Source organism: Callorhinchus milii, unplaced genomic scaffold, assembly GCF_018977255.1.
Source record: "Callorhinchus milii isolate IMCB2004 unplaced genomic scaffold, IMCB_Cmil_1.0 Scaffold116, whole genome shotgun sequence".
NCBI lineage: Eukaryota > Metazoa > Chordata > Chondrichthyes > Chimaeriformes > Callorhinchidae > Callorhinchus > Callorhinchus milii.
The window spans coordinates 70,464-94,237 of NW_024704857.1; the positions used below are offsets into that span (position 1 = coordinate 70,464).

Consider the following 23,774-nt stretch of genomic DNA (forward strand, 5'->3'; position numbering starts at 1 on the left):
ATAGCGCTATCGGTAGCTGTTAAGATCCGGAGGTACTTGGACGTTGTATAAATGGTGTTGCAATTCTCGCGCCCTTTCCTCCTGCCTCCAGTCCCTGAGCACACTCTCCTCCTCCTGCCCCCAGCCCACCACTTCCACTGCCTCCTTCCCTGCCCTCCCAGCCCGAGCACACTCCCTCCTCCTGCCCCCAGCCCCATTCCACTCCCTCCTCATTCCCCCCAGCCCACTCCCTCCTCCTGCCCCGCAGCCCCAGCGTTCCTTCCACTCAGTTACTGGTTAGAGCCTCTCTGAAGCCCAGAGAGGCAATGGTGTGTTTGTGGAAACACTGCTGTTTGTCTGTTAATAAAAATATAAACTGCAGGTCTGGGCTATGTGGGTAACGCACTGATTTAGTGCCCACAAGTGAACTCAACAAAACATGGTTTTACAACTCGAATTAACAGTATTTGCACCAAATCCACATTCTCAACCGTCCGATGGTCAGTGAAACAAACAGCTCCAGTTTGAGCTGTTGCTGTATGTTTGTGGCATATTTGAGCTGTGTTTAATTTACTTGTCATTTTTGCCCTTTGCTCTCGTGCTGTGACTGTCAGCAGCAGAGAGGAACGAGAGGCTGTGAGATCAGCTCTGCACATCCCTCTGTGGTTACATTTCCGAGTAACTGATTTCCTGTTTCTTTCTGCACAATTAATAAGAGACAAATGTAGAATAAGAAGCTGATGTTTTACTTGTTGACTGAAAACCCTCTGACATCTCACTGTGGCCAACTATGGAGCAGGGAGGGCAGTGCCCACACTGTGTGTTCTGCCTGTCTCGGGATGTGTGTCTGTGTGTGTGAAGGGAGTGCAGTGCCCACCCACGCTGTGTGTTTTGCCTGTCTCGGGCTGTGTTTGACACCAGCAGCAGTTAGTGTATGTGTGTGCTTCTCTATCTGTGTTTTGCTGTGTATTTCTCTCTTTCTGTATGCATCTCTGTCTGCCTCTCAGCCTCTGTAACTGTTTGTTTGTGTCACAGTCTCACTGACTGCGTGTGTGCATCTTGTTTGTCACACAACTCAACTTTCTGCCATACATCAGTTCCATGTCTACCTTCCGCCACCTCCGTAACATTACCCACCTTTGCCCCCGCCTCACCTCTCAGGCCATATTTTTATCTCTCTGTATTTCTCTCTCTATGTTTGTCTGTGTGTGTGAATTTCTCTCTCCCTCGCTGTATTCCAGTCAGTTACTGGTTATTGTGTCACATTGTGGCCTGGGGATGTCATTGTGTTTTTGTGGAAATGCTGTTGTTTCTCCATTAATCAAGAAATAAACTGCAATACCCACACTGTGCTCTGCTTCCAGGGCTGCATTTCACACCAGCATTGAATCTCGCTCTGTATCTGTGTGTATGTGTCTGTGTATGTATCTGTTTGGGTGTGTGTTTGTCTCTCTGCCCACACTGTTTGCTCTGCCCATACCGGACTTTGAGTGTGTGTGTAGAGGGCAGTACCTACAGTGTGTGCTCTGCCTGTCCTGTGCTGAGTTTGATACCCGCAGCAATGAAGCAGCCGCTCCTGACTATCAGCTGTTAGTTTACATCAGTGGATCCAACTGGGGGCCCACACGCTAATCCCACTCAAGAAACATTTCAACTTTGGTTCCCCAATACCCACACCCTGTCCACCACTTCCACTCCCACCTATACCTTCCCCAACCAACTCGCCTGCGCTCCATCCCCAAACATGCACCTCTTTCCCCTCACAGACCCCCTCCCTTACCCAAGCCCACCCTTCTCCACCTGCAGATCCTCCTCCTTTGCAATCCTCTCCGCTATGCCCATTTCAGGATTCCCTGCGCCCTGTGACTGGTCTGCCCTTCCAGGTCCTGCCCTTGGGCCAGGCTGGGATGTGCTATTGACAGCAGTGGTGCCCTGCAATACTGCGGCTCCCCCTGACTCAAGAACTGGACTAGAGACTGTAACAGAGGGCTGGTTTGATTCCCACATCCCATTGCCAGGCATGTTACATTGAAGCCAGTTCAGCACCAACGAGACTCTTCTATAACAAGAACAAGAATAACAACAGCAACAACAAGATTACATTTGTGTAGCGCCTTTCACGTCGGGAGGATGTCCCAATGCGCTGACACAGATACAGGGCGGGATTCTTTACTGTGAGGCTCTGGAATATCAGGGATAGTGTGGCATAGAGGTTGATGTGCCAGAAGTCTGAAACAAAAATGGATTGTATAATTTGATGGCAGAATGCTCTTTCTCTATAGATGGCAATTGGGGCGTAGGATCTTCTTTATTCAAACCAATCAGATGCTTCCAGCACACTGATAGGAACTGCAGCCAACCATGGTTCAGAGAGGAGATTCTGTTACCAGTAGTTGGTCAGACAGACAGACAGCAGCACATTTGTAGATTACTGTGTCTGAGGCAGAAACATCAAGTGAACACATCCTTTTCTCTGAACAGGAAATCGATAGCTCGGAGAGCGAGAGGCCAGGAGGAGGGAATTCACTCCCGTCAACAACTGGGCACTAAGAGCAGCACCGAGGTAGGCTCAGGGCATTAATTATCTCAACGTCATTTACATTAATGTTTAACCTCAGCACCAGGTCACTTTTGATCTGCAGATTTTTGGAGTCCTGTAGCTGATAACACGAACATAAATTTACATGGCGCCCTTCACGCGGGGTAGCGTCCTGGAGCGCTTGACAGTGATGGAGTCTGAACCCAAATTAAGGGGAGAGGGAGGGATAGGTGACCATTAGCACAAACAAAATGGAAGGCGATTAGGCACAACTTGAAGGTGAGGAGGGAATGGGCACCAAAACTGTAACGCAGGCCCGGGGGGAGTGGGGGGGGGATTTGGGAGGGGAAACTTGGAGGCCGGAGCCAGCCACGTGGAGACAGTGGTTTGCAGAGTAGTGTGGGGGAGCGTGTGGTGGTGGTTAAGCTTTTCGTACACTGAGGGTATTGCGAGGGGATTAAATGATTTGAAAGATGAGTGAGAGGATCTTGAAACAGAAGCTGAAAGCTTGGTTGTTAGAGCACAGGCAACATAGCACTCCCCTCCCAAACAAGACCTGGGTTCAATTCCCTGGCCGGTCAAAACTTTAAGCAAGATTCTTCACTGGACACACCTCTCTTTACCGAGCTGTTTGTAGGAACTCACTTGTTAGTTAATTGGTGGATTGCTTTCTGTAGGTAATAATCCATTCTGTGTCTCTTTGTCTATCTAGATCTCCTTCTGTCTTTGTGTGCCTTTATGTGCATCTGTGTCTCTCTCCCTCGCTCTGTATCTATGTCTGTGTATACCTCTGTGGTGTGTGTCTGCATATATCTGTTTGTGTGTGTTTCCCTATTTCTGGTTCTGTGTGAGTCTGTATTTGTATCTCTCTCCGTATGTGTTTAACTCTCTGTCTGTCTATGTGTGTTTCTCTCTCTGTGTATCCCTATCTGTCCCTATCTGTGCAAATGTTCATATCTATATCAAACTCTCTTTGGCTGTATGTATCTCTCTCTCTCTCTTCCTGTGCGTGTCTTTGTATTACAGTCAGTTTTTGGTTACTGACTCTCAATGCGGCCTCGAAACGAAATGGTTTATTTATGGAAACGCTTTTGTTTCTCTGTTAATAAAGGTATAAACTGCGGTTCTGGCATTGTGGGTAACGCACCCACTATGTTGGCACAAGTGAACTCAATACAACATGGTTTTACAGGTTAAATTAGGAGGATTGATGCCAAATCTACATTCTCAAACGTCCGATTCTCAGTGAATCAAATGGCTCTATTTTGAGCCGTTGCTATACATTTATGTTATGTTTAAGCTGTTTTTCATATTGTTATTGCCCTTTTCTTTCGTGCTGTGACTATCAGCAGCAGAGAGGAAGCAGAGGCAACGAGTTCAGCTCTGCACATCCCTTGTGGTTAGTTCACCCAGCGCCTGGTTTCCTGTTTTCTCGTACAAGCATTGAGACAGATGCAGAACAAGAAGCTGGGTCTGCAGTTGTTGACTGAAAATGCTCTGACTTCTCACTGTGGCCAACTATGGAGCAGGGAGGGCAGCTCCCACACTGTGTCCTCTGCCGTCCCGGGCTGTGTGTGACAGCAGCAGTATTAAAGTGTGTCTGTATCTGTGTATGTGTTTGTGCGTGTTGTGAAACTCCATGAATCTGTCTCTCTCTCTGTGTCTCTGTAAGTCTCTGTCTGCGTGTGTATCTTTCTACATGTATATCTCTCTGTACATCTTGTTTGTATCTCACTGTGTGTGTCTGTGTTTGAGTGTGTATGTGTATGCGCTTTAGTGCATGTGTTTGTGTTTATGTGTATATGGGTGGATGCCTGTAGGTGTATTTGGCCCTATGTGTGCGTATGTACCTGTGTGTGTGCATATGTATATGTGTGTGCATGCGTCTGTGTGCATATGTGTCTGTGTACGAGTGTCTGTGTGTAAGTGTGAGCGTTAGTGTGTGCGCATGGCATTGGTGGCACACGCCAGGCTTTACCAGGCCTCAGTGGTCCAGAGTAGGCATTGTGTGCTATCCAGGCCTGTGACAGCTATGTTAAAATTTTGGGAGAGACACAAACGTCACATCACGTTCAGAAACTTTCTCTGTGTGTCTCTCTGTCCCTCTTTCTGTGCCTATATGTGTGTGTTTATCTCTCTCTGTGTGTACCTCTCTCGCTGTCAAATTGTGTTGGTTTGTGAGCGTATCTCTCCCTGGATCTGATTCTCTGTGTTTGTGTGTGAGGGTATTTCTGCGTCTCTGTCTCTGTCTCTCTATGCCTGTGTGTATCTGCGTGTGTATGTCACCCTCTCTTTACCAACGTGTGTGCATATCTCTGTGTCTGTCACTCTATCTATCTGTGTGTGAATATATCTCTCTATATATGTATGTATCTCACTGTATGTGTGTGTGTCTCTCTCTCTCTCTGCATGTGTGTATCTCTGTCTCTCACGTCTCTGTATCTGTATGTTTGTATGTGTATGTATCTCTCACTATCGCCCCCTTCTCTCTCACTCTTTCTCTCTCTCTCTGGCAATTGTCCTTTTTCTACCTGTGTGATTCTCTCTCTCGATGAATGCCGGCGTATATCTCTCTCTGTGAGTCTCCGTGTCTCTCTCTGTTTATATTTATCACTGTCATTCTGGCTGTGCGTCTGTGTGTGTGTAGATATGGAGGTGCTGGCACACACCAGGCTTTAACAAGACTCCATTGCTGAGAGCAGACATTTTGTTGTATCCGGGCCTGTGACAGCCATTTTGAGGGGCTGTTTCTCTATTAATAACGATGTAATCTGCAGCTCTGGGCTGTGTGGGTAACGCTCTGATTGTGGTGAAACGGACAAATTCAACACAACATGGTTTTTCAGCTCAAATTATCAGGATATATACCAAACCTACATTTACAACTGTCCGATTGTCAGTGAAATAAATGGCCCCAGTTTGAGCTGTTTGTACGTGTTTATAGTATACTTGAGCTGTGTTTGATTTACATGTTGTTTTTGCCCTTTGCTCTCGTGCTGTGACTGTCAGCAGCAGAGAGGAACAAGTGGCTGTGAGTTCAGTACTGCACGTACCTTGTGGTTAGTTGTCCCAGCGACTGGTTTCCTTTCTTTCTGTAAAAATAATGAGACGGATAATATCATTTAATCATAGAATGATAAAGCACAGGAAAAGGCCATTTAGCCCATCGCGTCTGCGCCAGCTCCTGAACGAGCAATTCAACTCAACCCCACTGTCCGGCTTTCTCTCCATAGCCTGCAATCCTGTCCTCCCCAAACACCCATCTATTTCTCTCTTGAAAGTTGTTTTTGAATAGGCTTCCACTACACCTTCAGAGAATCCATTCCTGATTCGAACAATTCGCTGGTGAATAAAGTTTTCCCAACTTCCCCTCAGTTTCTTTTGACAACTACCTAAAATCGTTGACCTCGGAATATTGACTCACATGCTGTGGAAACAGTTGTTCCCGTTTCAACCTATGAAATCCTTTCACGATCTTTATAACCTCTATTAGATCCCATCTTAATCTTCTCTGCTCGAGGGAGAATAATCCTTGTTTCGCTAACCTCTCCTTATAACTGAGGTCCTTCCTTCTTGGCACCATCTTGGTAAACCTCATTTGCACACTGTCCAATGACCTAACGTCTTTCCTAAATGCAGTGACAACAACTGAAGGCAAACTCCAACTGAGGCCAAACCAGCAACTTATAAATATTCAATATAACCTCCTCACTTTTGAATTCTATGTCCCTGACAGACTGCCTGTCAGACATCAAGTCCTGGAAGAGTGCAAACTTCCTACAGTCGAACGTGGACAAGTGTGAGGTCCTCCTGATTGGCTCGCGCCAGCGCCTCAGCACCTCAGGCTCTGGCAGCACCAACCTCCATGGTTGCACACTTCAACTCACCAGCCAGTCAGGAACCTTTGTGTCTTGTTCGAGCATCCATTCTCTTTTCTTCCCCACATCCAAGCCATGACCCGCTCTGCCTTCCGTCACTGCCGTAACATCGCCCGACTCCGCCACTACCTCACGCCTCAGGCCGCTGTACTCTTGTTCAAGCCTTCATCAACTCCAGGATCGACTATGCAAAGGTTTTGCTTCTTGGCCTTCCAAACTCCTCCCACAGCCGCCTGCAGGTAATCCACAACGAGCTCTGCAGCCCTTGTCGGCTCCTGAACTAAACTCCGTGACCCCATATCCCCACTCTCGCACTACTCTACAGGCTCCGTATCCTTCAGATGATCCAATGTAAGATCCTGGTCCTCAAATACAATGCTCTCCATGGTCTCGCCCCGCCCTAACTGCGAACACCTAATCCTCTTCCAACCCACCGTTTCTCCCCGTTAAACCGGCTCCGGCCTGCTCCACATCCCACGACCCATCTGCCCCACCATTGGCGGGAGAGCCTTCATCAATCCTCTCCGTTGTATCATCGCGGAGCTCAATTAAGTTTGTCTGCAGCAAAACTGTTTTGAATGTCATTAATTAGCTAATGATTTTCTAAGCCAAGATTAATTTTGTCCCCGATTGGTGTCTCTAGAAGTTTCCCCACCACTTACATTAGGCTGACTGTCCTTATCTCTCTCTCCTTTATTGAAAATGGATATAATAGTTGTAGCCCTTCAGTCCTCAGGCTCTACTCCGATACCCAAGGAGGATCGAAAGATTGTGTACAGAGGATCCGCTGTTTCCACCCTAAATATCCTCAGCAATCTTGGATGCATTTCATCTTTTAATTACCTTCTCTATCTATCTTCATCCTATTCAATATATCTGGCGCCTCCTAATTTATCGTGACTCAGCGTCTTCTTTTGTGAAGAAAGAAGTGAAGTAGTCATTCAGTACCTCAGCCGTGCCCTCTGACTCCATTTGAAGTTTTCCTTTTTGGTCGCTAATTGGACCCACCCTTCTTATGATCATTCTTTTACTCTGTATGTGATGGTTGATTCCTTTTGCCGTTTTTCAGTATTTATTTTGTTTCCTTTTGAAAGCCAATATGAATTCTGCCTCAACCATTGCTCCCATAGGACATTCCAGATTCTCACTGATTTGTGCATGAAAAAAGTTCTGCTGATCTGTACCAATTTCCTGTCTGTTTGTACCTCTGGCACAGTTAATACACCTTCTGGGGTATATCTTATCTAATATTTACAGCTTGAATGTGTATCACTTGGCTCAGTTGGTAGTTCTATGGCCTCTCAGTCAGAAAGTTGTGGTTCTAAACCCGACAACCCATGAGGAAATTTGAGGAAATCCAAGAGCTGCTGTGGACACAGGTGCACATGACAGGAAGCACGAGGAACAATGACAGTCAATGCATTAGCTGTAGATCTGTGTCACCACATGAACAATCTGTAACTCATTCCATTTAATACTGATCTCTGTTACAGGATGGAAGGCTCCAGTTCTTCAGCAGCCCCTGTACAGAGCAGCACACGGCAAAGCAGTCAGGCCTCAGCTTGTTCCACAACAAGGGCTGTGGAACGGGAAAGAGATCGTCCACCAGAGAGAACAAGAGCTGGTGGTATTCGGCAAAAAGGTGGGAGCAGTTATGGAACCTGTTTTTCAATCCAGTTGTTTATCCACCACCTGCAGATTTTCCTGTAGCACCCGCACTGTCTCGTGTTGTTCCTCAGGGCTCTGTCCTTGATCCTCCAATCAACATCTACACGCCCTCTCTTGGCATCATCAGTAGGCATAAGAAATGCTAAACGAGAAAAATGCCAAGGTCCATCTACTTCGCCCACATATGTTATGGTCACTTCGCTTTAGTCTATTTGTGAAGCGTTTTGAGATGTCGAGAATACTTGAAAAGCGCTATATCAAATAAAAGGATTATTATTTATTATATTGCTTCACCTTCCACCTTCTTGGTGGTCGAATGCCCATATATCCTGTATTACCTCTGTACTATATCCCATAATGTTATTTCCTGTGTTTGTAGGAATCAACATTTCCTGCTTCAACAGTCTCCCTTGGAAGCCTATTCCACAACTTCACTACTCTCTCTCTGAAATAGTTTTTGCCTACGTTTGTTCTGAATTTAACCCCAAACAATCTCAGGCCATGTCCTCTGTTTTTTTGCCATTCTGGAGAAGTTGCACACGTCTCTTATGATCTATATTCTTTAGCGATTTTGGAAACTTAAAGAAAGCAATCAGTTCGCCTCTCCATATTCTCTTTTCCAGGGTGAACATGGCCAGTTTACTAAGTCGCTCATGATAATGCAGTCCCTCCATTCCCTCAATCATTTTCGTCGCACTACTTTGTATCATCTCCTATTTCTGCAATATCCGTTACTACGACGTCCAGAAATGTATGCATTGCTCTAAGTGTAGTCTTACCAATTGATTCATACACTGACAGGTTTACCACACTATTTCGGCTTGTTATTGATCTTTTGATGCATCCCAACATCGGGTTCGCTTTACTCATTGTCATAGAGCATTATTGGGAGAGCTTAATGTATTGTCAATCAGATCTATCAGATCCTTTTCATTTACCATATCATTTTCCTTCCGTTCAAATACTAGTCGCTTACTGGATTTTCTGTCCCCATGTGAATCACTTCACATTTCTCCACACAAAATCTCACCTGGGACATAGAGTATAGCAACAGGAGCAGGCCGTGAAACCCTTAGAGCCTCTTTCACCATTTAATTAGATCTTGGTTGATCTGCACCTCAACTTGTCCTTTCAATTCCAATTTCCCGCTTTCTTTCGATATCACATAATAACATAACCTACCGAAAATCTATTATAGTCTCTTTTGAGGGTGTTGCTGGATCCATTTGGTGGAAGAATTCTTGACTGCTTCCATGCTTTGAGTGAAAATATTCTTCCCTATTTCACTCCAAAATGGCCTGGTTCTAATAGTAAGGCTATGTCCCTTTCATCTTCTGTTTATCATCTTAAATTACTGAATCAAATCCTCCCTCAATCTTCTAAATGTAAGGGAATACAATCCAAGATTAAGCAGTCTTTCCTCGTAACTTAATCATTTTTGGCCTGATCACATTCTGGTGAACCTGCGCTGCACCCCCTCCAGAGCCAATATATTATTCCTCTGGTGTGACGCTCAAAACAGAACACAGTCTCCAGGTGGTGGAGATTCCCTTTGTGTCTTTCCACTCCCTTCTCCACAACTTACTGAGCCTCCTAGCTTAGTGTACCATCTCAGATATAACACTTTCTATTCCTTCTTCCAAGTTATTTACATATTATATCTATATATTGTGCAACAAAACAAAATTACATTTATAGTGCGCCTTTAACGTTGTATATAATAATAATAATAATCCTTGCATTTGATATAGCGCTTTTCACATCGGAACGACGTCCCAAAGCGCTTCACATAACATACTGTAAAATGAATTCACTGTAAATTTGTGGGCGAACGCGGCAGCCAATTGCGCACAGCAATGTCCCACAAACAGTCGTAGATTGAAAATGACCAATTTTATTTTTTTGGAGTTTTGGAGGGATTATTATTAGGCTCTGTGTGGAGTAAGGAAACTTACCCAAGGTTTCTCCCTCTGTCTGGAATTGAACTCAGTTCTCTCGCTTGCAACGCGAGTGCTCTAACCACTGAGCTACAGGACTCCACAATGGTGAATAGCTGTATATTTGGTAAAGGTAATAGCTGACGTCCCAGTACCGATTGTTGGGGGACACTTCTTTCACTTCCTGCCCATCCGAGAATATCCACTTTATCCCTGCGCTCTGTTTCCTGCCTCCGAACAAATTGCCAAGCCACCTCACAAGGTTACTTGGAACTCCATGCGCTTCGTTTTACGCTAATAATCTTATGTGGGGAACCTTATCAAGCTCAACAACATCTATAGACACTCTTATCCAGCATTTTAGTGGACTCCACAAAAAATTCAACTAGATTAGTCAGAGACGATCTACCCTTCACAAACCCATGCTGACTCTCTTTGACCAGCTCATACCTGTCCAAGTGTTCAGTCTCTTTTTCCCTGATGATGGATTCCTGTATTTTTCCTACTGATGTTAAGCTGACAAGCCTGTAGTTTCCTGGTTTCTCCCGCCCTCCCTCCCGATGTAAATGGGTGACTTTCACAATTTTCCTATGCAGGAGCACACTTCCCAACCTAGTGAGTTTGGGTAAATTATGATGGATGTAACTGCAATCTCCTCTCCTATTTCCTGAATCCTTGTTGGAAACTATTGTGTCCTGGAGAATTATCTGCCTTCAGTTTCATTGTTTTCGCCATTACCATTATTATTTATCTTCATTTTATTATGGTTTCACTTTGACTTATGTTTAGGTTTCCCTGTACGACTGGGACTTTGTCCTCTTCCCCTACTGTAAATCCGGTAGCAAAGTATTTATTTAACGAACCATTTCGTTACTTTCCACCAGAGTCTTAACTACATCTGACTTTGACGGGCCCGCATTAACGTTAACCACTCACTCTCTTTCTCTTAGTTATATTTATGAAAGCTTTCACTATTTGTTTTAATATCTATTGCAAGTTTTTTTTCATATTCCCTTATTGCTCCTCTTATTAATTTCTTTATATCCCTTTTGTTGCCTTTTGAATTTATCCAAGTCCTCTGCATTCCCACTTTTTCCCTGCATTTGCGAAAGCCTTTTCTCTTAGCTTGGTACAGTCTCTAACCGCTTTTGTCCACCATGGTTGCTTAACTACACGATTGGAGCTTTTGCATTTTAGAGCTATGTACTTGTTCTGTTTTGTATCAAATACTATTTTGAATAATTCTCATTGTTTTTCTGCAGGTTTCCCAAATTACGTTGCAGCCCAGTTTACTGTGGTTCATTTATTTCTCATCCCATTGATGTTTATCATGGAATCATAGAATTATAGAGAACAGAAGTAGGCCATTCGGCCCATCGTGTCTATGTCGGCTCTTTCAAAAGAGCTTTTCCAAATCAATCCCACTTCCCTTCTCTCTCTGCCCATAGCCCTGCAGCTTGTCCTCCCCAAATAGTTATTGACATCTCTCTTAAAAGTTGCTATGTATTCGGCTTCTACACCATTTCATTGCCTTGGGACGTACTCCTGACGTGATAGGCGCTACCCAAAGTAATCTTGTTGTTGTTTCAGGCAACGCCTTCTGTATCTGAACACCTCGCGGCTCCCTTGACTTAAATTTAAAACCTTGGTTTGGGAATCTTCCTCCTCCCTCTCAAAGCTAATGTCAAATTCAGTCATATTATGATCAATATTTTCAAGATGTTTCCTTACTGTCAGATTGTTAACTGGTTCTGGATCTTACTAATCACCAAATCCAGTGGCATGTTACTTTGTTGGATCTGAAACATATTGTTGGAAACACTGTCCTGAATACATTCTAGAAATGTGTTGCCTTTATGACTTGAGGTGTATTGCTTCTTTCTCCCAGTCGATGTGCAAATTTAAATCTCCCATTAAAACCACCTTGTTTCTGCTACATGTTTCCCTGATCTCCATATTTATACATTTCTCCATTATATCGTGACTCTCTCGAGATATGTACACTACGTTTGCATAGTTTTACATCATTTGTTGTTCCTTAATTCTACCCACAGTCTCTCCACAACCTGATCGCGCTAACTGATATCTTTCCTTTTGCACTGCTGCAATAGGGCCTTTTTTTCCATATTGCTACTCCTCCTCCTGTCCATTTGTCCCTGTTTTTCAAAGGTCTTATGGCCTGGAATATTTAGCTCCAAGTCCTGCAAAGGATATAACAATAGCTGATAAACTCCAACCTTCAAGCTGACATTGTGCTGGTAATTCACTTGTTTTATTGCTTATACTACATCTATTTGTGGAAATAACTCTTATTTGGGTAACTGTCCCCGACATGCCTATATGCCCTGACGATATTCATCTCAGACTATTTGACGTGTTACACATTTTTGTGATAACGTCCTATTAGCTTATTTCTTCTTGTAGTATTTATGTCTCAATCACTGTATGCATTCTGACTGTTGCTCTCATCATCTCGTTGCTTTATGTTTTGGTTATTGATTCCCAAAACACCCCTCCCCTTTACTGGTTCAAACCTTTTTCTACAGTCCTGTTGATCCTTCTCGCTGGAACCTGGGTCCCAGCCGACTTAAAGTGCAGCCCGTCCCAGCAGCGAAGTTCATTCCTCTCCCAGTACTGTTGCCAGTGTCCCACAAAATGGAGCCCCTGCACCTCACACCACACATTCATTTCCCTGATCTGTTGATCTCAGCCGATTAGCACATGGCTCGGGTGGCAATGCGCAGATTGTCCTGTTTTTTAGTTCATCCCCAGCTCTGGATACTCCCTCAGCAGGACCTCTTGCTTCCTCTTCCCTACGACATTGGTTCCCGCGTGGATAACGACAACTGATTTTTATCCCCTCCCTTTCTACGTTCCTGTCCAACTGCGTTGAAATATCCCTTACCCTAACACCGGGAAGAAAACAGACCCTCCTGGGCTCTCGATCTGGACTACAGAGGATCCCCTCGATCCTGTTATTTATGACAACAACGTTCCTATTCTGCTTCTTCCCCGCTTACCCTGCCTTCTGCTAGTGCTTTGGATTGCATTCAGGCCTCCTTCCCCACAGACTTCTCCTTCATCCAATGTAGTAATGATGTTCAATGCTCTCACTGACTTTCACATGTACCTTATATATTGTCAGATGACGGCAAAACTGCAATCAGACAAATTCTGAAAAGTTACAGTGACTCTGAGCTGCACATGGTGACCTGGTTCTTCAGGCAGAGACTGGAGGTGATGGATGATCTGGTGGAGGACTTGACATCGATGATGGAGAAACTACTGAGAGGCAGAGAGTTTGCGGTAAGTTGAGCAACATTAAAATTAATTAAAAGTTCAGAGTGCACAGCCCGGTCTCACATGTTACGTTGATTAGGGAAATTGATTCCAATCACGCATTCAAGTGACCTCAACAAACATTTCACTAGACCAGGAGCGAGAATGTGATACAACCATCAATTTCTAATTGTGCAATTAGGTTCATCTGCTGACAATATAGACAATTAAAACAAAATGTATACATTTTATAATAATTTCTGCAAAGTGCATTGCGGTGTTTCAATAATATGATAAACTATAATGTCAAATGGGAGGATTACTGTTTGTATATCTGAGCTATCCACGTAATGATGGAAAGCTCTAATATCTAAGAGATTCAGATGAAGACGGCTGATATGACAGTCTTAAAATTAAAGTCAGCCTTTCAGAACAGTGTTGAGGAAACATTTCTTCACTCAGACGGCAGTGAATTTATGGAATTCACTTCCCCAGAAGGCTGTGGATGCTCAGTCCTTGAACATTTTCAAGGCTGAGCCTGAAAGATTTTTAAAATATAGAGGGAATAAGAGATATGGGAATAGGAGGTAATCAGAGTTAGGTCAGAAGATCAGCCATCATCTTATCGAATGGTGGGGCACAGGCTCGAGGGGCCGAATGGCCGACTCCTGCTCCTAATTCTTATGTTCTTATGATTGTTTAATAATCCAAAGGTTGTTCAGTAAGTCACACAAGCTCGAACTGAGAAAATACAGTAAATCCATATTACCAGGTCCAGCTGGGAAGAATCGTCAACTCCCAAGTCTACTCCAACCATTTCATAGATACAGCTTTCTTTTAAGCAACCCCCAGCAGGCTCTTTTCCCTTGAGAAAAGAAATGGTAAGGAGAAAGATAGATGGACAACTTTTATTTTCCAGCCTTCCCCAGCCTGCTTGTTTCTCAGCCTTGAGATAGGAAGGTGTCTGAGTGTAAAACGTTTCCGGTCTCAGATCTATGGTTAAGGACCTGATTGCTCATTTTCTCAGAGGAATGAACATCTTCCTAGAAAAATAAGAAATGCAATCGGAAGCTGACCTCAACCGGTAAGATACGTTTAACCGCTGCTGAGCGAGATCTCAAATCAAACCCACCTTATTAAAGGATTACGAGCAGTTGATATTCTGGAAGTATATAGCGATTAATTAAAAAGCTTTAAAAAACCCTTAGCTCAAAAATATAGCTTTACAAATACAATAATAATAATAATAACAACCAGTTAATGATTGTTCAGCTTCTGGGGGAGTGGGTGGGGGGTTGTAGGTAAGTGGGGTTTACTCCCTCAAGGCCCTGTAGCTAAACCTATAACGAACAGGTAATTTCATTCTCCCTGGTCAAGCAGCAAATATTTTATCAGGCAGTGCTTATCAATGGCAAGCTGTATGGTTTTAGCTCGTTGGATTCCAGCAGTTACACCAACTGGGCTCACTCTTGGTTTCCCTCCAAAGTCTTGGTTCTTGCCAACCTACGTCTAATACTTTCCGGAATTATGTAAGCAGGTTGCCTCCCTCCAGGGAAAGTTAGGCTATTCCATTCCAACAATCTATCTCTGGGGTTTCCATGTGTATGTGTGAAGCATGGAATTCTCAGCTTGGTCTGGATACTCTTGAGCAACAGTGTCATACACTCAGTTAATGCCCCTCAAAATATTTCACATTCACCTAAATAGCTGAATCCGGCCTTGTTGGACCGCCTATTCTGTAGGAAAACAACTTCCAGCAATTGCAGCACATCCCCAGGTTTGCACTGGAGAAGCAACGTAGACTGTGTGTTCAGTGTCTCGACGTGATTCTTGAAACCACAAGTTTCAGTCTCAGAGACAAAAAGCTTACTAAATAAGTCCGGCTGATTTACAACAGAAGATTGACAAGTTGGGCAGATGAGAGAGTTCTGACTCCAAAATCAAAATATTGAATAAAGCCGTTCATCTCATAGCAGTGTGGGTGCAATGTCACACCTTTGTTTCTGTTCCTACAGCACATCAGACACCTGGTAGACAGGAATCAGAGACTGGAAGCATCGAGATATCTTATGGATTTAGTGACTGCAGCAAGAGGCCGAGTGCAGCGTGTGATGTGGGAAGCTTTTGTGAAAATGGAGGACAATAAACCACAGCTGAAGACAATCCTGAGAGAGATCCAGGAAAAGGGTAGGAAACAATAAATGGCGGAAGTTGGGGGGTGGTGGGGGGTGGGAGGGGGCGGGGATGGGTAGGGGTGAAGGGGTGGATGTGAGGATGGGGGCTGGTTATCGAATTTTGACACATTTGGATGCAAGCTGAAGGAAATGCAATACGCTCATATTTGTAGCTATGGTTTTGTAGGGAAATGGGCGTTTAATCACCAGGGTATAACTAGTGTCAGGTCAATCCGAGCTGAGGAAGTGTCTGGTTTAATATCTGGTAAATAACAAATATTGTATACATGAAAGTGGCAACAAAGTAAAGGAGTGAGTCAGACAAGGCACCCGACACTGACACCATGACCAATGTTGGTGAGTAGGTGGTGGCAAGCCGGCGAGAGGTATCTGTCAAGGAAACAACCATCGATTGCCTGGATAAGGACATAATATATTGATAAGAACATTCAAAATGACAGATGATAAAAAGACAAAGGTCCATCTAGTTCGGCTTCCACCTTCCTGGTGGTAACATGCACATTTGTCCCAAAACTCGCTCAAGACTCGCAAAATGTTAGTTCCTAAAAGAAAACTATCTCATCTGTGTTTGAAAGAATCAACATTTCCTGCTTCAACCATCTCCACAGGTTCACCATTCGCCTACTGAAATAGTTATGCGGAGATTTCTTCTGCATTTACCCCTTTCAGTCAGGTCGTATCCTCTGGTCCTAATAGACAGGACAAGTTGAAGCAGCCTATCATGATCCGTATCCTCTATCGCTTTAGAATCTTAAAGACAGCAAACATGTCGCCTCTCAAATTTCTCTTCCAGCGTGAACATGGCCAATTTAGTTGGTTTCTCCTCATAGTCCAGTCCCTCCATTCCCGCAATCATTCTAGTTGCCCTGCTCTGTATCTTCTCCCTTTCTCCAACATCCTTGTTGTACTGTGGTGACCAGAAATGTACACAGTATCTAATTACAATCTCACCAGTGATTTATACAGTTGCAGGACTTTCCCACTCTTTTGGCTGCTATTGATCCTTTGATACATCCCAATATCTGGTTTGCTTTACTCACTTTCACAGAGCATTTTTGGGAGAGCTTCGATTTATTGTCAATCAGAACCCCAGAACAATCGGCTGAGCTCTCGGCTCATAATGAAGTAATCATACTTCCAGTGTTTTCATTGCCCCCAGTTCCTCTAACCATGTGCCACACCATAACAATTTATGTACATACAGCAACTTCATATTGAAGGCCATCTCTAAGCAGGTCGCACAGTTGAGAGGGATCCTGGGATAATACTGTCAACAACAACCACTTGCTTTCATATATCACACTCCACACAGAACAGTGACTTAGAGCTGAACAGTCGTGGAGCATGACTTCGAGTTTGGTGGTGTGTGGCGCGGGGTTGTCATGAGGTCGGTGAAAGAGGAAGCCTTTCATGAAGCACTTGAACGAGTGGAGATGGGGAACGTGGAGAGATGTGAAGGACGTGGAGGGATGGAAAGCTTGAGAATATGGAAAACTGGAAATCTAATTGCGAAAGTGGAATCAGTGGAGTCATGCAGGGCTGGAGGATATCGACCCAAAGTCTGCTGTGGGATAGAGCAGCGGCTACAGATTTGGGGAAAATCCGGAGCTTGTGCAGGTGAAGACGTGGATACCAGGGAGCAAAGTGTTGCTGTAATTGAGCCGGAAATTGCTGAAGGTGTGAAGGAATGTTTCTGGACACGTGCATCATGGTAGAAATGGGCAATATTGCTGATGTGAGGCAAAGTCAAGCGAGCAACAACAACTTGTATTTATAAAGCCCCCTGCCCTCATGATGTGTAGCCTCCCAGAACACTTAGCAGAGGCAGAGCATGACACTGAGCCGGGGGTGACAACAGGCGCGGTGAAGAAGGACTTCAGAAGCGAACTGAAGATAAGGAAGGAGGGGGCAAGGCGAGGGGATAGAGGAAGAGAACTCCAGAGCTTCGGGGCGTATTGGCTGAAAGCACAGCCACCCATGGTGTAACTGGGGACATGGGTGACAAATAGGAGGCCTGAGCAAGTCGAGAGGAGGCAGTGGGTTGGAGAGTAAGCAGATCAATCCAGACCCAGAGGGTTGTCACTGTCTCTATAATATGCAGCTCGTTTCCAGCAGGAGCTGACGGAAGCCAAGGCAGGAGAGCTGCGTCTAGTCAACATTCAAATGGAGAAAGTTACAGGTCAATCTGAACTTCATATCTGATGGCAATTGGTCAAACCACAGTACTGCATCCAGCATACAGGGTAAAGGGATAGAATTGGGTGAAATCCTCCTACACATGGAAGTGGAAAGTATTCCATAATGACATGAAACACCCAATATAAAGACTTACTCTCCTGTCAGGCTCGTTTCACAACTAACTGACATTAAACATTTTCAGGTGACAGACTTCCCACTGAGGTATTTCGGTGCTGGTGTGAAGAGAAAGTGCCAGAAGAACTTAGAGGTAAGTGGATCTTGACAATAAATTCCTTCAGAGCAACGACATCAAACCGGAGAAAACTATTTCACAAATTGACAAAGTAAATATTATATGTGTAAATAACAAAGAAGGAAGTATCCAGAAATAACAAAGAAGGATTCAGAGTTGACTGCTAATGACTTATATGAGTGGCGGTGCCTTGTGTATAATATAAACACTGTGAAGGACTGGTTGGAGTGAAAAATATGCTTCCGTATTGTACATTCTCATGTGCAAGTGAGAGAACCTGGGGTTTAATTCGTGGTCAGGGTGAAATGTTAGGCAAGCTTCCTTACTCCACACTCTGTTAACCCAGCAGTAAGTAAACTTGTTTGTAAATCGATTGACAGGTCACATTCCTGGTAATTATCACTTTAAAAACTAATAAGGCAGAGGGCGAAACCTTGGGCAAGTTTCCTTACTCCACACGCCTAATAATAATCCCTCCAAAAACAAAAACAATAATAAATTGGTCATTTTCAATCTACGACTGTTTGTGGGACATTGCTGTGCGCAATTGGCTGCCGCGTTCGCCCACAAATATACAGTCAATTCACTTTACAGTCTATTCTGTGAAGCGCTTTGGGACGTCCTCCCGACGTGAAAAGCGCTATATCAAATGCAAGGATTATTATTATTATTATTATTATTAATAATGTGGTCACTCAATCCACGGCTGTTTGTGGGATACTGCTGTGCGCAGTTGGCTGCCGCGTTCTGCCCACAAAATATAGCGTCACTACACTTTACAGTGTATCCTGCGAAGCGTTTTGAGACAACACGAAGATGTGATAAGGCACAATATCAAATGAAAGAATTATTATTTTTGTGTGTATCTATACGTATGAATGAATGTGTGCATGTGTGCATGCATGTTTATATGTATGGGTGTTCACCGCTATGTGAAAAAAAGTAGGCATTTGTTTTACTGGGTTATTGTAGTAAATGTGCAGCCATATTGACGGGATCTGATGTTCAATTTTAAGATGTTCAGAAACAGCACAGAGCAACCCTGCGTTTCCAGAATGAGAAGCTGTCAGTAAACACCCTGCGAGGACGGGAGAAGACGAAGACATTTCTGCTGTCTGACCGCTACACAGAATTAATAGTCACTTCTTCTCCCCGTGACCGGAGGCTGGTGGAGCATGAACTGGTGGCGAGCGGCTTGGAACATATCATATGGCAAGAGAGGAATGTCAGGAGGGAGCTGAAGAAAATAGGACCTGATGAGCTGTTCGGTTCTACTTTCGGAACAACCATCCTGAGTGGAATCGCAGGGATTGGGAAAACCACCATGGTGCAGAACATTCTGTATGGCTGGGCCACAGGGAAGATCTATCCCGAGATCCATTTTGTCTTTCATTTCAAATTCCGTGACCTGAACGTGATAAAAGGGGAAACCAGCCTGAAAAACTTGGTCGTGGAATCATATCCTTATCTTCTGGATGTTCTGGACAAGATTTGGGAGAAGCCGGAACATTCGCTGTTTGTGTTTGATGGTTTGGACGAGTTCAAGGACAGGATTGAGTTCACAGACAGTGACAGAAACCCAGTACCTCGGGTCAGCTGCCCGGGGCCGGAAGGCCTCTGTCCCGTGGCTGACATTGTGCGCTCTCTGGTGCAGCAGGAAGTACTGAAAGGCTGTTCAGTGCTGATCACAAGCCGCCCAACTGCTCTGGAGTCTTTAGATCACATCCACACCAACCTCTGGGCTGAAATCCTGGGATTCTTCGCTGAGGGAAGGGAAGATTACATCAGACGCTTCTTTCCAGATGAGAAGATTGCAGCTGAAGTGCTGAGATATGTGAAGGAGAATGACATCCTGTACACCATGTGCTTCAACCCTTCCTACTGCTGGATCCTCTGCTGCACATTGGAGCCAATCTTCAAACATCCAGAGCACAAACAGCCTCCCCCAAAAACCATCACACAGCTGTACTCCAGTTACCTTTACAACATCCTGAAGAACCATCCCCGAGCTACTGGGAGCCCTCGGGAGGTGATGCTGAGAGCCGGGGAGATGGCCTATGAGGGGGTCTGTAACAGGACCATTGTGTTCGATGATGACCATTTCTCTCACCATCAGCTTCAACCCTCAACCTTCATCTCAGGGTTTATGATGGAGATTCTGGAGAAGGATGATGGTGGGAGACGAGTTGTGTACACATTCCCTCACCTCACCGTCCAGGAGTTTGTGGCTGCTCTCGCTCAGTACCTGACTCCCGACCGCAGGGATCTGCATAAGCTGCTTCACCGGGTTCACAAAACGAACGATGGGCGCTTTGAGATCTTCCTGCGGTTTGTTGTGGGTCTCTCCTGGCCACACACAGCCCGGCAGCTGGAGGAGATCCTGGGGCCGTTACCTAACGCGTCAGTCTGTGAAGCCATCTCCTGGCTGAAGCTCAATGTTGAGGCGGCGATTAAACAGTCAGGGAGTAAAGGTGGTAAAAGGAAGCTGCTGAACATGATGTACTATCTGTTTGAGTCTCAGAATAACACTCTGGCCCAGGTCACACTCGGAGCTGTGGAGACACTGGACTTTAGTTGAGTTCACATTGAACCCTCTGGACTGTGCTGTGCTGTCTCATGTGTTACAGCTCTGTGACACCATAGAAAACCTCGATCTCAACAACTGTAACATCGGAGCTGAAGGGATCCAGCGTCTGGTGCCCGCACTGCACAAGTGCCGACAGCTCAGGTTTGTCATTATTGATGGTTGCAGTCAGAAACCTGGAGAATATCAGCCAGTGAGTGAGGTTTGTGAGTGCTCGGGGTATATACTGACAGTCTGTCTCACTGGGGGAGAATTCCCAACACAATTTGGCTATAAATGATCCTCAATATTAAAGCCCTGACTCGTGAGCACAGGCCGAGAACTTGCTGAGAATGTTGAGAGCCATCAGCTGTGACCTGAATCATCTCTGTGGCTCCTCCTGTCCCATTGGATGGATGGAAGGATGTATGAATGGATGGATGTATGGATGGATGGATGCATGGATGGACGGATGAATGGATGGATGGTTGTATGGATGGATGGATGAATGGATGGATGGATGGATGGATGTTTGGATGGATGGATGGATGGATGCATGCATGGATGGATGGATGGATGGATGATTGGATGGATGGATGGATAGTTGAATGGATGGATGGATGGATGGAGGGATGGAGGGAGGGATGGATGGATGGACGGATGTACGGATAAACGGATGGACGGATGGACGGATGGATGGGTGGATGGATGGATTGGTGGATGGATGGATGGATGGAGAAATGGATGGATGCATAGATAGATGGAAAGATAGTTGGATATATAGACGGACAGACGGACGGACGGACGGAAGGACGGATCGATGGATGAATGAATGAATGGATGGATGGATGGATGGATGGATGGATGGATGGATGGATGGATGGATGGATGGATGGATGGATGGATGGATGGATGGATTGATGGATGGATGGATGGATGGATCGATGGAGGGATGGATGGATGGATGGAAGCATGGATGGATGGATGGATGAATGGATGGATGGATGGATGGATAAACGGATGAACGGATGGATGGATGGATGGATGGATCGAAGGAAGGATGGATGGATGGATGGATGGATGGATAGGCGGACAGATAAACGGACGGAAGGACGGACGGACGGATCGATGGATGGACGGATGGACGGATGGAAGCATGGATGGATGCATGGATGGATGGTTGGATGAATGGACGGATGGATAGATGGATGGAAGGATGGATGGAGGGATGGATGGATGGATGGAAGCATGGATGGATGGATGGATGGATGGATGGATGGATGGATGGATGGATGGATGAACGGAAGGATGGATGGATGGATGGATGGGTGGATGGATGGATGGTTGGATGGATGGATGAATGGATGAATGGATGCTGTCCTGACTCTATACACAACACAACAGCTGGTCTCAGCCCCTCACAGCCTCCACTCCATTTACAGCCGATGAAGCAACATTTAATAATGGCTTATGTTAAAACAAGATACTGCAGCCTATATCTGACTGCACTGCCATATTTGCTGCCTCACAGCTCAGCACTACTGTTAGAGTGAATTGTTGCTGCTGTAGATTATCTGTGTAAATCCGCACAGCTTATTCGTGCAATTGATAATTGAGTTCAGAGTTTACATTCTCTCTATAAATCAACAACAACTTATATTAATATAGAGTCCATCACGTGGGTCAGAGTGTCAGTGTGTTTAACTGCTCCAGTCCTCAGAGCTCAGCCCTGCAGATGGTATAATTCAGACCAGGGGGTGTATCTCTATATTAGTAATAATAATAACAATCCTTCCATTTGATATAGCGCTTTTTACGTCGGGAGGACATCCCAAAGCGCTTCACAGAACACACTGTAAAGTGAATTGACTGTATATTCGTGGGCGAACGCGGCAGCCAATTGCGCACAGCAATGTCCCACAAACAGTCGTAGATTGAAAATGACCAATTCATTATTGTTTTGGGTTTTTTGAGGGATTATTATTAGGCTCTGTGTGGAGTAAGGAAACTTGCCCAAGGTTTCGCCCTCTGCGTGGAATTGAACTCAGGTCTCTCACTTGTAAAGCGAGTGCTCTAACCACTGAGCTACAGGACTCTGACATATTGTGGTGACAGCTGCTGGAAGGCTTTACCTGGAGCAGAGATAGACATGTTCATATATCCAGGGCTTGGAATCCACTCTTGACTGGTTTATAGAGAGATCAGCAGCTGCTGCTTAATTTCTGCACCAACATCTGGTGCCCCCATGGCTCAATGTGATGGGACATTTGCCCGAGCAATGGGCAGGGAGATGGTGGCAATGCTCTCACACACCACATACTGAGCTGTGCTGTACTGAGGATGGAGGGAAGGAAGGAGAGAGAGGAAGCTGGGAATGCAAAGAGGGTGTGTAGAGAAAGGAGGGAGAGTAATAAGGGAGGAGTGGGAGGGAGGGTAAGAGGGAGGGAGGCGGAGGGAGAGAAAGTAGGGAAGGAAGGAAGGGAGTGGGAGGAAGTGGAAGGATGGAGAGGAAGGAGGGAGGGAGAGGATGGAGAGTTTCGGAGTAAGGATGAAATGGAAGGAAGGAGCGGAAGAAGTGTGTGAGAGAAAGTAGGGAGGACAAGGGAGGAGCGTGGGAAAGGAAGAATGGAGGGAGAGAGGGAGGGAGGGAGGGAAGGAAAGAGGAAGGGAGTGGGGGAGGTGAAGTTGGAATGATGGAAATGATTGCGGAGCGGGAATAATTCCCTCCACCCCCGACACCCACACCCCCCACAACCCCAATGATGATGGAGCTTCCTCCCTAATCCTGAGACGTTTAACACACGATCAATGATTCCATTCATATTTCCAACTGGCTTTAGCTCACGAATGGAAAAAAAATTGTGGAACAATCATATCCTGGTCTACTTTTCCATTGGTATCTTTACAGTCAAAACTTCTTCAAAACCCTCCCACAGAATAAAGTCTACACAGCTTCAGCCCTGAGTTAGCCTGTGTTCTGCTCACACACTGCAGGCTGAGCCCTGTAGCTCAGTGGTTAGAGCCCTCGCCTCGCTAGCGAGAGGGCCTGGGGGTGATTCCTGGCAGAGCAAAACCTTACGGATGTTTCCTTACTCCACTCGTGTCTGAGAGAGAGACTGAGAGAGCAAATATTTTAATGTGTATTGACTGAGTGTTTTGTTGGAGTAACGGAGAGAGCATGAGAGCGAGAGAGAGATAGTGAGAGAGAGAACGGGAGAAACTGCGGGAGAGATAGAGAAAGAGATTCTGAGAGAGACTGAGAGAGAAAGTGATAGACAGAGGGAGAGAGAGAGAGAGACTGAGCG

At 45.2% G+C, this 23,774-nt stretch overlaps 2 protein-coding genes across 2 annotated transcripts in view; one reads left to right on the forward strand and one right to left on the reverse strand.

Moving 5' to 3' along the window:
* LOC103173782 (NACHT, LRR and PYD domains-containing protein 12-like) overlaps positions 1-6,695 on the reverse strand; it is a gene marked incomplete at its 3' end in the record, with an annotated part of 21,185 nt that extends 14,490 nt beyond the window's left edge. Inside the window, exon 1 of the mRNA XM_042345850.1 lies at positions 6,548-6,695. Coding sequence (XP_042201784.1) covers positions 6,548-6,695 — 148 coding nt within the window. The remainder of the gene's footprint in view (positions 1-6,547) is intronic.
* LOC103172548 (NACHT, LRR and PYD domains-containing protein 12-like) overlaps positions 2,113-23,774 on the forward strand; it is a gene marked incomplete at its 3' end in the record, with an annotated part of 64,465 nt that continues 42,803 nt past the window's right edge. Inside the window, 4 exon segments of the mRNA XM_042345849.1 lie at positions 2,113-2,542; positions 7,890-8,038; positions 13,147-13,307; positions 15,296-15,467. Of these exon segments, the coding sequence (XP_042201783.1) occupies positions 7,891-8,038; positions 13,147-13,307; positions 15,296-15,467 (481 nt within the window).